The sequence below is a fragment of the Corvus hawaiiensis genome, chromosome 13 (assembly GCF_020740725.1).
Source record: "Corvus hawaiiensis isolate bCorHaw1 chromosome 13, bCorHaw1.pri.cur, whole genome shotgun sequence".
NCBI classification, from domain to species: Eukaryota; Metazoa; Chordata; class Aves; order Passeriformes; family Corvidae; genus Corvus; species Corvus hawaiiensis.
This window is the reverse complement of record NC_063225.1, coordinates 22,000,627-22,012,997: the sequence shown is the minus strand read 5'-3', so window position 1 is coordinate 22,012,997 and position 12,371 is coordinate 22,000,627. Positions and strand designations below refer to the sequence as shown.

The window sequence follows — 12,371 nt, the reverse complement described above, 5'->3', positions numbered from 1 at the left end:
GGTAGCTATTGGGAAGGTGAATCTCTGCTGAGCTGGAGAGAGCAAGTGCTGGAGAAGCACTGCAGTGTCAATTCCTACCTGGAATGCTGCAAGTCCCAGCAGGCTCCAGGCTGGATGTGGTGCTCTGACCCACCAAAGCAGGACAAAGGCAGAGGCAGAAAATCTCCCACAAACCCACCAGGTGGGTGACCAGGGTCTGGAGCTCAGGTCCTGGTGCCCTTCCCAAGCAGGTCCTGGGTGCCAGTTATTTTCCTGAAAATTAGGAACAACTTCTTTGTGAAGACTGGGAAATCCAGAGAAAATCTGGTCTCTCTGCTGGTGTCTGGGGCTGGTATTTACCGAGGCTGCTGTGGAGGAAGGAATTGCTGTTCCTGGAGCCCTGCCTGGATCCACAGCACTGGTGCTGCTGCTGCCCAGTGAGTGCTGAGCTCGGTGTCCTTTCACCAGTTGTTTTCCAATAAAGCCCTACCGGCTGCCCTGAGTTGTGCTCCCACTTCCAGCCTCCAACACGTCTCTGAGTAGCTGTTGCATTGCTCTTTCCAGGCTTGAAATCAGGGTTATGGGCTCACATCTCCCACACAGACATCATGTTGTCAAGCCTCAGTACTCAGCAATTAATCTGAAACCCCCCTCCGTTTCTGAGGGTTTACGGTGACACTGCAAAAGGGCAGGAACTCCCTGATTTCCTTTTCCCAGCCTTTCCCAAGCTTGCTTAGCAGTGCCACTGGGATGGAAAATCCTGCGCCTCTGCTCCTACCTTGGCTGAGGTAACACCAGCTGAAAAAGAAGGACGATCTGGGTCCATTTGGTTGTGCATTTAATTAGAGCAGTGCAAAAGGCTTCATCCTGTTTGAAACCCTGCAGCTTCCCGCTGCTCAGCCCCTGTCCCTGGGGCTGCCTGTGAGGAGCGCTGAAGGAGTGGGACTTAACCCTGTCACACTTCAGCTGGTGCTGTAATTGCCTGGGGCTCTTTCCTCTGCCCTCTGTAATTGGGATCACTTTATCCCTGGCTTCATCCTCCCTAATCCTACAGGTAACCCTTCAGCTTGCTCTTCCCCACAGTGGAGGACTGCTGCTCAGCTTCCCAAAAAACACTCCTTCCCCAGGGTAAGGAGAAGCCAGACTCAGCTGTGCCAGTGCTGGGCAGCACCAGGAGCTTCATCCACATCCAGAACCTTCTCTGGACCTCACATCCTCCTCCTCCTCCTGCCCTTCCTACATCCCACACCTTCTCCAGACACCCCAAATTTCCATCACTTTGGCCACCATGAGTGAATTTAAAACTGTTTTAAAGAAAAGGCTTGGGATAATGTCCGTCCATTTCAAGCTGTGTTTTGTCAGTGCAATGGCAGTGCAGGACGCTGGCGGGGGACACAGCCTGAGAGAGGAAATAGAGAAGGACCGGGGGTGTTTCTGTCTGTCCAGCTGCAGCACTGGCGTGTGGGCACTGGCAGGGGCGCCAGAGCCCAAGTGGTGGTCCCAGCCAGCAGCACCACTGGCACCAGGGGCCTCAGGTCTCCTGTCTCTGCTGACTCGATGGGGGAGACGAGGCTGCCATGCTGTGAATGTGAGAGTTGGAGCTGCAGTGCTGCAAATGCCATATCTGGGGTGAGCACTGTATTCATGCACCCCGTGGCCCCCTAAAGGATCCCATCCTCTAGTGGCAAGCCCAGCACTGCCTGCTCAGCCATTCTCCTGCTGAACACAGGGAAGGAATGTGGTGAGAGAGCGGAGTGAGGTCCCCCTTTGGAGTGCAGGACCTCCAGCACAGCTGGACACACGGCTGGCAGAGGTGTCACACCTGATGGGTGAGGGAGGAGAAGGCCCTGTCCATCACTGTGCCACATCTCTGGAACAGTAAGGGAGCCCACGCTGACCTGGCCACCCAAGGGGACACTCACACAGTCTGGGAGGATGCCTGGTAACACAGGAACACTTTGGGATTTTTTTTTCTTCTCGTAAACTTAGAGCTGAGTTTGCAGTCTGAACTCTGACCCCCTGCTGCTGAAGGGAATGTGTCCCCTCCAGCCCTGTTCTCCTGAACGGTAGCACATGCTGAGGAGGGCATTGCTAATGAATTCCCTCTGCCACTTCCCAGAACTGGGTCATCTCATCCCCACTGACCAGCAGCTCCTCGCGAAGTTGTGGAACTGTAAATCCAGCAGAAGCTGTCAGGGTCTTTAGGACACTAATTGACTTTCATGTCTCACCTGGGAATTTCCTCTATCCACGTGGACCCAGGAACCACTTTGAGCTCAGCCCTGGGCCTGTAGTCTGTCAGTGATCTGTGTTGTGGGAGCTCAGCAGTGCCTGACTGAGTGACTGGCTTGACCTGGCCCCAGGCCCTCCTCATCACTATGGACCTGCCAGGACTGTATCGGACCCTGGATACCCCCACCAGACCTCACCCCAGCCTGCTGAGGTCCAGACTCTGAGAGTATCCCTGTGTAAATATGGAACCTGGAGGAATCCCTGCTGGCTGCAGGCAAGGGATAAGAAGAAACAGAGCAGAACCTGTGTCTTGGAGCCCTCTGATCAAATGCTTCCAGTTTTACCTGGAATTCACTTCACTTGAGCCCTGGGCACACACAGTCTGTGTCCCAGGCCCCCACTATCTGCATCCCTGGCATGGCTGGGCACAGCTCCATGCCTTTAATGGAAAAGGAGGAGCTCTTGGGGAACATGATAATCCATGGAAGGTTTGGGTATAAGTAATGAGGAAACAGCGGTCTGCAAAACCTCAAAGGGAGTGGAAAAGGTGAGAAGTGATACACGGACTGGTGCTCACGCTCTGCTGTAAGTGGGATCCTCTGGGAGGCTCCTCTGGAAAGTGAAGGAGCTGGGCAGAGCTGGCAGGTCCTTAAGGACAGGATCCTCGGATTATCCATCGCGATAATCAGGTGCGCAGGTACACGTATTGGGAGATGGCTTTGAGCTGAGCTGGAAATGAAGCTCATGGCTGAGCTCCAGCGCAAAAAGGCAGCATGGAGAAGGTGGAAGCACGGACAGGCCATGACGGAGAGATTTGGGAGTGGGGCTCAGCCCCAGTGGTGGCTCTGCTGAAAGTGAGTACAAAAGGCGTCCCGCGCCGCCCGAGCGCCAGGCTGGCACCCGAGGGGCACAAGCGGAGCTCGGGGTGTGCCCGCCCGGGGCGGGGCGGGGTCAGCGAGGTCCCGCCCCCGCGGGTATAAGGGCGGCGGCGGCGGCGGCGGCGGCGGCGGGCGCGGGTCCCGCGGCGGCGATGGCGCTGCGCTGCCTCCTGCTGCTGCTCTGCGGAGCCGCGCTGGGACCTGCCGTCCACCTCGACTTCGCCGAGCACCGCAGCCAGGCCGCCAAGATCAAGGTCAACCCCCGCGGCAACCTCTGGGCCACAGGTACCGGGCGGGGGGACACGCGGGGTGTGCGGGGCACGGCGAGCTCCTGCGCTGTCCTGTGGCTGCCTGTGCGGAGCCCCCCGCTCCCACGAGGGGAGGGGAGTGCTGGCAGGACCACGGTGGGCAGGGGGAGACCAGGGCAGGCGTGAAGCCACCTCCACCTGCATCCCCGGGCGGCGGGTCCAGCGTCCTCAGGCGAGTGACGAGTACAGCATCCCCGGGTGTTAGGTCCAACATCCCCAGCAGACTGACCAGTCCGGCATCCGTGGGTATCAGGTTCAGCCTCCCCGGGTGGCATCTCTGTAACCCCGGAGAGCCTGTCAGCAGGAGCCGAGTGGAAAGTTTCCCAAAAATCCCATGTGGAGCGACGACCTGGGATTTCTGGGTTTCCCTTAACTCAGCTGGTTTGGGCATTAGGTCACTTGGTGCTTCTTGCTGGTTTGTGCTGGTGCAGGGTGGCCGGTGACAGCCCAGCCGGAGCCCTGTGTCCCCCCAGACACACCGTGTGTGGTGTTGCAGGTCACTTCATGGGGAAGAAGAGCGTCACAGGCTCCCCGCACCTGGAGACTCCGGAGGAGCCTGCAGTGCCAGTGGTCTTCGGTCCCTCTCTACGAGCCCTGCTGGAGGACATGATGGAACTGCTGACCCGGGAGCTCCTGAAAATCCTCCTGCAAGAAAGACTATTGGATGAGAACCAAGGGAAATATGACCTCACTGACCAGGTGAATATTGACTTACATGGAGGGAGATGCTCTGAGCAGGAAGGTGGAGGAGCTGTGCTGGAGATGGGAGCACCTGCACAGCTGCTAGAGGTGCACTCCCCCCTTTACCCTCCTTTTAACCCTCCTTAAACCATTTCTTAAGACCAACCATAAAGGGACAGAGGAGAAGTGTCCTGAGGCGTGTGTCTAGCTGGGCGGTAACAATCCCAGGTGCTTGGGAAGGGTGTGAGGATGAGCAAGTAACACTGCGATGGAGCTGTGACAGTGGTGATCTCCAGGGCTTGTTAATAAGCATCTGGGTCTTCCTCAGCCAGATGCAGAAGAGGATGGTGTCCCCTTTTCCAAGGACAGGGAAATCCTTTCTCCCTCTTATTTCTGAAGAGAGAGACCAAGAGGGACAGAGTGTGTGAAGGGAAAGTATCTGTCAAGCAAAGAGCTTTGGCTCTGTGTCACGGTGGTTGGGATTCCTCAGTGCTGAGGGCACAAAGCCTTGCAGAAGGGAGGTGTGCACTGGTCCTGCTGTTGCAGAGCGGGTTTTGGGGAGCAGGGAGGGGGCAGGAGCTCCACTGGTCCCACTGTGGCAGATCCTCAGCCTCCTCACTGTGGCTTTTACCTTGGAGCTCGCTCAGCTCCTCGTGGAAAACCTGCCCCTGGGAGCAGTGCACAGACACAGATCCTCAGGCAGGATGTGGAGATCCAATTGCTCAGTCCAGGGATGGAATTGCTGTGTCCACAGATGGAATTCGTCTGTGTGGCTCTGCTTGTTTGTTGCCTCCTGCACACTTCCCTGGTGCCTCACCCTTTCCACTCACTGCAGGAAGTAACTGGGAGTCTAAAAAGGATGAAATTCTCTTAGGTCAGTCCCACCTGTGCTTTGGGCCAGAAGCCTGAGGAGCTGTCCAGTAGCACTGCACACAGGTAAAGCTATTTCTGCTACGCAGGGTTAGGCAGGGCTTGCTCCTCTATGCTTTTTTTGGGAAGGCACAGGTGGAGCAGAGTTGCAGACTTGGGAGCCTGAGTGCCACTGATTGTTCAAGCACCTGTTTTACTCACTTTCAGCAGATTAAGGTAAACTGAGGCTTCCTAAAGAGCAGTTCCCATTGGGTAGAGGGCTTTTCACAGTGAAGATCCAGCTGGGCATGGCTGAAGGCATCAGCCCACCCCACTCCCTGTGCAGTGTGCTGTGCTGGGCTGCTGCAGTCTTTGCTTCTCAGATGCAGCAGGAAAGAAGATGAGGGCTGTGGAGGTTCTGGACTCTTCCCCATCCTCCCCAAGGAACCTTTGAGCAGGAGGGCACTTGTTGAGAGGATGGCAGAGCTGGTAGATGCGCTGACCTGCCTTGTTTCTGAGTGTGTGGTGTGAATTTGGTAAAGGTGCTCCCTGGGGCTCTCCCCTGCGTAGGTCGCTGCTCATGTTGCAGATGTGCCTGTGCAGAGGCTGCCCCGAGCACTGGTGCTGTGCCACAGGCTCCAGCTGAGTGCCTGAGCCCTGCCAGCCCTGCCAGTGCTCCTTCCCAGTGCTCAGGGGTGGGTACTGGCCAGGTGTGGGACTGGGTGCCAAAGCTCTGCTGCTGGAGGGCAATTTGTCTGTGGCCATGCAGGTGCTGGCCAGTGCCTGTCTCAGTGCCTGGTGCCTCTCTGGGTGGGATGCCCTGCCCATGTGTGGCATCACAGCTGAGCTGCTTGATATACAGCTGGCTCCTGCCCCTCCCTTTCTCTTCCCAAAGCCTGAAGCCTCTCCTTGGCCAGTGCCCTGGTTCCCTTGCTGGGTGCTGTTTCTGGTTTTGCTCCTTGGGCACCTCTGAGCACCTCACTTCCCCAACTCCTGCCCTCCTGCTCCTTTCTCCCACCCATCCCCAGGGCATCCTCACCTCTGTGCTGTTGTGGATATTACAGAATTGCTTCTCCCCAGTGCCTCTGAGTGCTGCCCTGGTTGTACTGTTCTGTGTGATGTTACTTTTTCTTGCTCTTGTGGTTGTCACAGTGCCAGTCCAGCTTGGCTTGGCTTGAGGGGGAAAGCTGTCTGGGTAGCTTGTCTACCCTGACGGCTTTCCCCCTCAGCGTGACTGTTTTTAGACACTGAGTGTCAGCACCCAGCCTGAACTGACCTTCCTCACAGGCTTTTTCATAGCTCTGCCCTGTGCAACTCCCTGTCCATGCCTTGCTCAGGATCTGTCTCTTCCATCTCAACTTTCCAGCCATGTGTGGCAGACAGGGCTTGGCTCTCAGCATGCTGGGGCTTCGCAGTGCTGCCACGTTGCTGTGTGTGACAAGGATTGGGGTGGCAGAGGAGGATCCATCCTTTGTCATCTCCTTGGATGGGTGGCATTAATTCCCCAGGATGCAGAGACCGTGTTCGTGGAACGGAACAGCTCCAGGGGTATGGGGAGAGCCCTTCTGCCTGAAGGCAGGTGCTGCCTTGCATAGTTCTGGGACCTGTGGGCAGTGCCACTCCCACAAGCCCCTCTGTGACTCTTCCCTGCTGTATTTTCTCTCTTTTTGCCTTCTCACATTCTCTGCTGAATGAGGCTCTCCCCTGGAGCTGCTGCCTCACTGGGATGAAGTTTCCCTCTGGCATCTGACAGCCATGGTTCAGCTGTTGGAGCACAGATGGGAGGCTTCTGGCTGTGTCCTTCCCATGGGCTGTCCCAAGCCACCCCTGAAAGTGCCATCATGCTTCCAGCATGGGATGTTTGTCTGATCTGCCCTGTGGCACCCAGCATGGGTGGTGATGGTGGTGGTTGTGTTCATGACCCCGTGTCTCACCGTTGTGTCTTGTTTTGTAGGAGACAGGGCTTTTAACAAAGGTGCTGGAGAAATACTTTTCAAACTGAGGAGGTGCAGCTGGGGACGATGAGGTCTGCAAGGTCGGCTGTGCGTGATGAACGCAGGACAGCATCGTCCTTGGGGGTTTCTACAGCAACATCACTTTTATTTATTCTCTCTGTGTAATATTGTTAATAGTGATGGTGTGTGTGAAAAGCGGAGCCTCCCTGTATAGTTCCTGTATGTTTTGTGTTTTCTTGACATCTGATGTGCCCCGTGAATAAAACTGGCTCTTTGCACAGACTCTTCTGTGGAGGTAGGAGGGCAGGGAGAAGGGGGGAGTGAGAGCACCTTGGGGCAGGGTGAAGGGGAGTTCCTGGCTCTCAACAGCTCAGAGGGGTTGGATTCAGTCCCTGCAGCCTCTACTCACTGAAGGAGACCCTGATGTGACAAAACGGCACACTTGGGTGAGCTGATCACGCCACTCACCACTGGAGCGTATTTGTGACCCTCCTTGCTGGGAATATTACCAGCAAAATCTTGTCCTGGCAGTGGTGGGATTTCTGGCTCAGTCAGAGTCCCAGCCTTGTGGCACCTCAGGGTTAACTGCAGGCTCGTTGGCCTTGGCATCAAACAGTGTGATGATGAGGCTGCTTTGTGAGGATGGCTTGGTGCACCCTCACCTCGTGCATGTAGCTAAGCACACCCAGGGGCAGAGGTACAGCCCTGAGGCCCTTTGTTGTGCAGGATGGCTGGGGAAGGGAGCTGCGACCTGGCTGGAATGAGTGATGGAGCAGTCCCATGAGCAGACTCTGGTTCTATACCTTCTGAAAGTGCTGCTCACAGATGCACCCCAGGGCTGCCAGCCCCTCCTTGGGGTCATGGGATCAGAGAATGGGTTGGGTTAGAAGGGACATTGAAGATCATCTTGTAGCCATATTCCATGGGCAGGGACACCTTCCACTAGCCCAGGTTGCTCCAAGCCCTGTCCAGCCTGGCCCTGGGCACTTCCAGGGATCCAGGGGCAGCCACGGCTGCTCTGGGCACCCTGTGCCAGGGCCTCCCCACCCTCAGAGGGAGAAATTCTTTCCCAATATCCCATCTGTCCCTGCCCTCTGGGAGTGGGAAGGTATTTTTACTTGTCCTGGCACCCCAGTCCCTCATCCCCAGTCCCTCATCCCCAGTCCCTCATCCCCAGTCCCTCATCCCCAGTCCCTCTCCAGCTCTCCTGGAGCCCCTTTAGGCACTAGTAGGAGCTCTGAGGTCTCTCCTGAGCCTTCTCTCCTCCCAGCTGAGCAATTGCTACTGTGTCAGCCTTTCCTTGGAATATCTCCATGGCCCTGGGGATGTCCCCCGGAAGGGCAAAACCTGGCAGCAGAGCCCAGAATGATGCCATAAATGAAACCATGAACTTTCACACTCTGCTCCCCATTCAGCCTGATCCTCTGATCCCACAGGACGAGAGCCCTTCTCCCAGGAACAGGAACCTCAGAGCCACATCACACCAAGCCAAGGGATGATCCAGCATCTGAAGATGCTGATAACTAGTAAAGGGGTCAAAGCCATGCTAGGAGACCTTCCCACCATGCTCCCTATCCCTTCAAAGATAGTTCAGATCCTGTGAAGCCTCCTCTTCCTCACTGGAGCAGTTGCTTGGCTGCAGCCCCAGGGAAGAGCATCACCTTGAGCCTCCCAGGTTCTACATCCTGCTGGTGAACAGCCCACCTGTAGCACCACCTGTAGCTATTCCTTTTGTGAGCCCTTCATGGTCTCCTACCCACCAGCTTTGCTCAAGAGGTTTCTCACTGTCCTGCAGTTGTTCGCGCAGGAATCTGACTTCTGTCTACTTTTTGCCCAGACTGGTTGTTGTGTTCTGGGATGTGGGTGACCCCCAGCTCACCTTTTCATTAGCTAGAGCTAAGCTAATTGGCTTAAAACTAATTATTAGCAAGAAAAATAATGACACTGTTTCTGACAGTGTTTGACACTGGAGGAAACCAGATGCCACCCAGCCAGCAGTGTGAGGGACTGACAGCCTAATGGGGTTCCTGACTTGATGTGTCATGGGACCACCCTGTCAAGCTCACTGGAGGAGGAGCAGGTTCCTGGCCATGAGACACCCAGGTGAGATCCTCATTCTCCCACTGACTGAGCCAGAACCTGTCCAGCTGCCTCTCTGTCTGTCTGTCCCCAGCCCCCCGTCACTCTCCTCTGGACTGAGATAAAGAAGGGGGAGGTCACTTGGTGACTGCTGCCATGGCCGGAACAGGCTCACCTTGGGGAATATAAGTTAATTTATTGTCAATTAATTTAATATAAGTATTTGATTCAGGTTTTGGAAAAAAACAAACCCCCCAAGCATTTTCACACCTGGGGAAGGTACCTCCCCTCCCCTTTGCCAGACTCACTTCCAGCACCTCTCCTCCTCCCTGTTGTCACTGCAGGTGACACTCAGTCCTCTTGTGGAAGCAACAGCTGCAGGCAGGAGGGATGTACCTGCTCTGTCATGGATGAGCCTTCCACAGGCAGTGCCTTCCATGGCAGTGGTCCATTCAAGGAGTGCATTTTCCACCGTGGAGCATCTCTTCATCCTCCTCCTCTGAACTGCTGCACAGACTGGAGCAATGCTGGTCCCCCGAGCCCTGAGTGTCCTGCACCTCCCTTGGACACCATCCTACAAGCGCAGGATGACTCAGGCTGGAGAAAATCTCAGCAGATCTCTAGTCCAGCCATCTGCCCAAAGCAGCGTGAGCCCTGAGCTCAGACTGGGTTACTCAGGGCTTGAAAACCTCCACGTGTGGAGCCTGGGTCCGCTGCTCGGCTGTTTCAATGTTTCTATTTCTCCCTCACAGGCAAACAACTCAACCCCTATTCCCTCTTGAATTTAGATTACAAACTGAGAAAGTCAAGAAAGCTTTTGAAGAAGCTCATAATTTTTGGCAGTTTGCCAGCTCTGCCCTGTCATCCACCTTTCTGACATTTACCTGCTGGCCCACAGCATGCTCAGGCTTAGCACAATGTCCTATCACTCACCAGGTCATGTTCTTTGGAAAGTTCCAGGACCAAAGCTTTGTGCCCTAGCTTAGAAAATTAGTAAATTCTTCACTCTAGTGTTTTTCCCAGCTCTGGTTTGTTCCCATTGCTCCTCTGGTTTGAGGATGACCCTCCACACTGCTGCTGGGGTTCAAGTCCTTGCTCACAGCAGAACTTGCTGTTTCTGCACACCACAAGCAGAGATGCAAGGAGACCCCTCAGGGTCACTGGGATGACTTTCCTGGGCTGCTCAGACCTGTGACACATTTCCTTGGAAGCCCTGAGGGCTCCTGGACAGCTGTGAGCATTGCTGCTCCTCGGCTTCCCCCCCAGCCTGCCATGGCAAAGAACGTGAAGTGAGATAAATGGACACAAGCCACCTTCACCATTGACATTTGCGTCTTTGGTTGTGGGGTGACTCAGAGCAGGAGCTGGCTCAGGGGGTGCCAGTGAAAGCCCACTGCCACCACTTGGTGTCATTGTTGTCCCAGGCTTGGTGAAGTGCTCCCTGCCGTGCTCGCTGACAGAGGACACTCTCCTGCTGTGTTCTCGCAAAGACATCAGGCCCCGGGGTGGGGTGCTCCCTCCTCTGAGGCGCTTGGAGACCTCTCTTCCACAGGAGACCAACAAGCCAGGCAGTGAGGAAGGGAGGGAAAGAGGCAGAAAGGGAAGCAGGCTGCCATCAGGGAGCAAAACCGTCTCCTAAATTCCATTGCCATCCCCCACGCTCCTCCAGGAAAAGCTCTTCATATCCTGACATGGGCGTGAAACCCTGACCTGACCAAGGTAAACCCGGCCAGGACAGAGGCCAGGACAGCCCGAGGAAGTGGGTTTCCAGAGCTTGGCACTGTATCCAAATGATTTCCAGGGAGCAGGGCATCCTAGTGCAGAGGAGGTGACGTTAAATGTAGTGTACGATCTCAAAGCTTATAGAGATTCCAAGTGGCCAAAAAGGCCAACAGCACCTGGCTTGTAGCAAAACTAGTGTGGCCACAGCCCAGGGCAGTGCCCATCGCCTGTGCTGGGCACTGCTGAAGCACCTCCAGTCCTGCGGGGGAGCTCTGGGCCCCTCACTCCAAGAAGAACATTGAGGGGCTGGAGCAGGTCCAGAGAAGGGAACCGAGCTGGGAAGGGGCTGGAGCACCAGGAGCGGCTGAGGGAGCTGGGAAAGGGGCTCAGCCTGGAGCAAAGGAGGCTCAGGGGGGACCTTGTGGCTCTGCACAAGTCCCTGACAGGAGGGGGCAGCCAGGGAGGGTCGGGCTCTGCTCCCAGGGAACAGGGACAGAAGGAGAGGAAAGAGCCTCGAGCTGTGCCAGGGGATGTTCAGTTTGGACATCAGGAGAAATTTTTTCACAGAAATGGTGGTCAGGTATTGAAAGGGGCTGCTCAGGGAGAGGGAGTCCCCATCCTGGAGGTGTCCAAGGAATGACTTGACAGGGCACTCAGTGCTCTGGTCTGGTTGGCAATGTGGGGATTGGTCACTGGTTGGACTCAGTGGTCTTGGAGGTCTTTTCCAACCTCAGAGATCCTGTGATTCTGTGCTAAGGGATACAAAGGCCTTTTCCTTATGATATAACCCACCAGCTCACTTTTTCCTATCATGCACCAGCCTCTGGAAAAATCAGACTGGTGAAGATGACACTGAGAGGGTGATAGGACCTTCAAACATTGAGATATGCATTTAACAGAGGCCAACAACCACTCAGTCAACATCAAGGGATCTGCCTGTTGGGCTGGCCCTGCCCAATCCAAACCTTTAGGTACAGCAGAATGGGGTAAAGTTCCTGCAGTGCACATAAAGTATATGCTGGAGAAAACAATCTGGGTTATTCCTGCCTCAGGCAAAGGCAAACCCAATCTATGGCATTCCTTTTGCTCAAGGACTTGAGTCCACTTTGTGGGTGCTGGAGGATGGGAAAGACCAATTGTGCCTCAAGGCAATTTGATCTCGGGTGAGAACAGCTGATAAGTTCAATTGTATGAAGTCAGTTGGTACATAATGCTGTGCATTATCACTTCTATGGCACTTCTACACACTCCTCATCCCACCAGGCACTTCACAGCACGGTCTGGATTTGGAGATCTGAACCTGACTCCCCTCTGATCATCACATTAACAAGGGATGAACTTTGATGAAACTGGACAAGTGCAGTGGTGATGGAATAAGAACTGGCTTTAGCATGGAACAAACTTTTGCTGCCCTGAAAGACAGCTGGAACCCAAGGTCATGGTCGAAATGAACTCAGTGGACTTTTACAGGCACAGTCCATCAACTGTGGGAATGATCTCTGTGTGTATCCATCAGAACACAAGGAAGGTGACGGCGTCCTGGGAAGTGTGGAACCTGGCATACCGTCAGTGGTGTGGGTAAGGGGTGGCTACTGCCCTGGTTTTACTGGGATAGAGTTAATTTTTGTCTCAGTAGCTGGTCCAGAGGTGTGGTTTGGATGCGGGACCAGAATAATGTTGACAACACA

At 55.1% G+C, this 12,371-nt stretch overlaps 1 protein-coding gene across 1 annotated transcript; it reads left to right on the top strand.

Annotated features, from left to right (window-relative positions):
- Positions 1–3,095: 3,095 nt before the first annotated feature.
- On the top strand, positions 3,096–7,164 carry NMB (neuromedin B). Its single transcript, XM_048318174.1, has 3 exons — positions 3,096–3,374; positions 3,894–4,096; positions 6,882–7,164. The coding sequence occupies exons 1-3, from the start codon at positions 3,242–3,244 to the stop codon at positions 6,927–6,929; spliced, it is 384 nt and encodes a 127-aa protein (XP_048174131.1). The 5' UTR covers positions 3,096–3,241; the 3' UTR covers positions 6,930–7,164.
- The last annotated feature ends 5,207 nt before the right edge of the window (positions 7,165–12,371 follow it).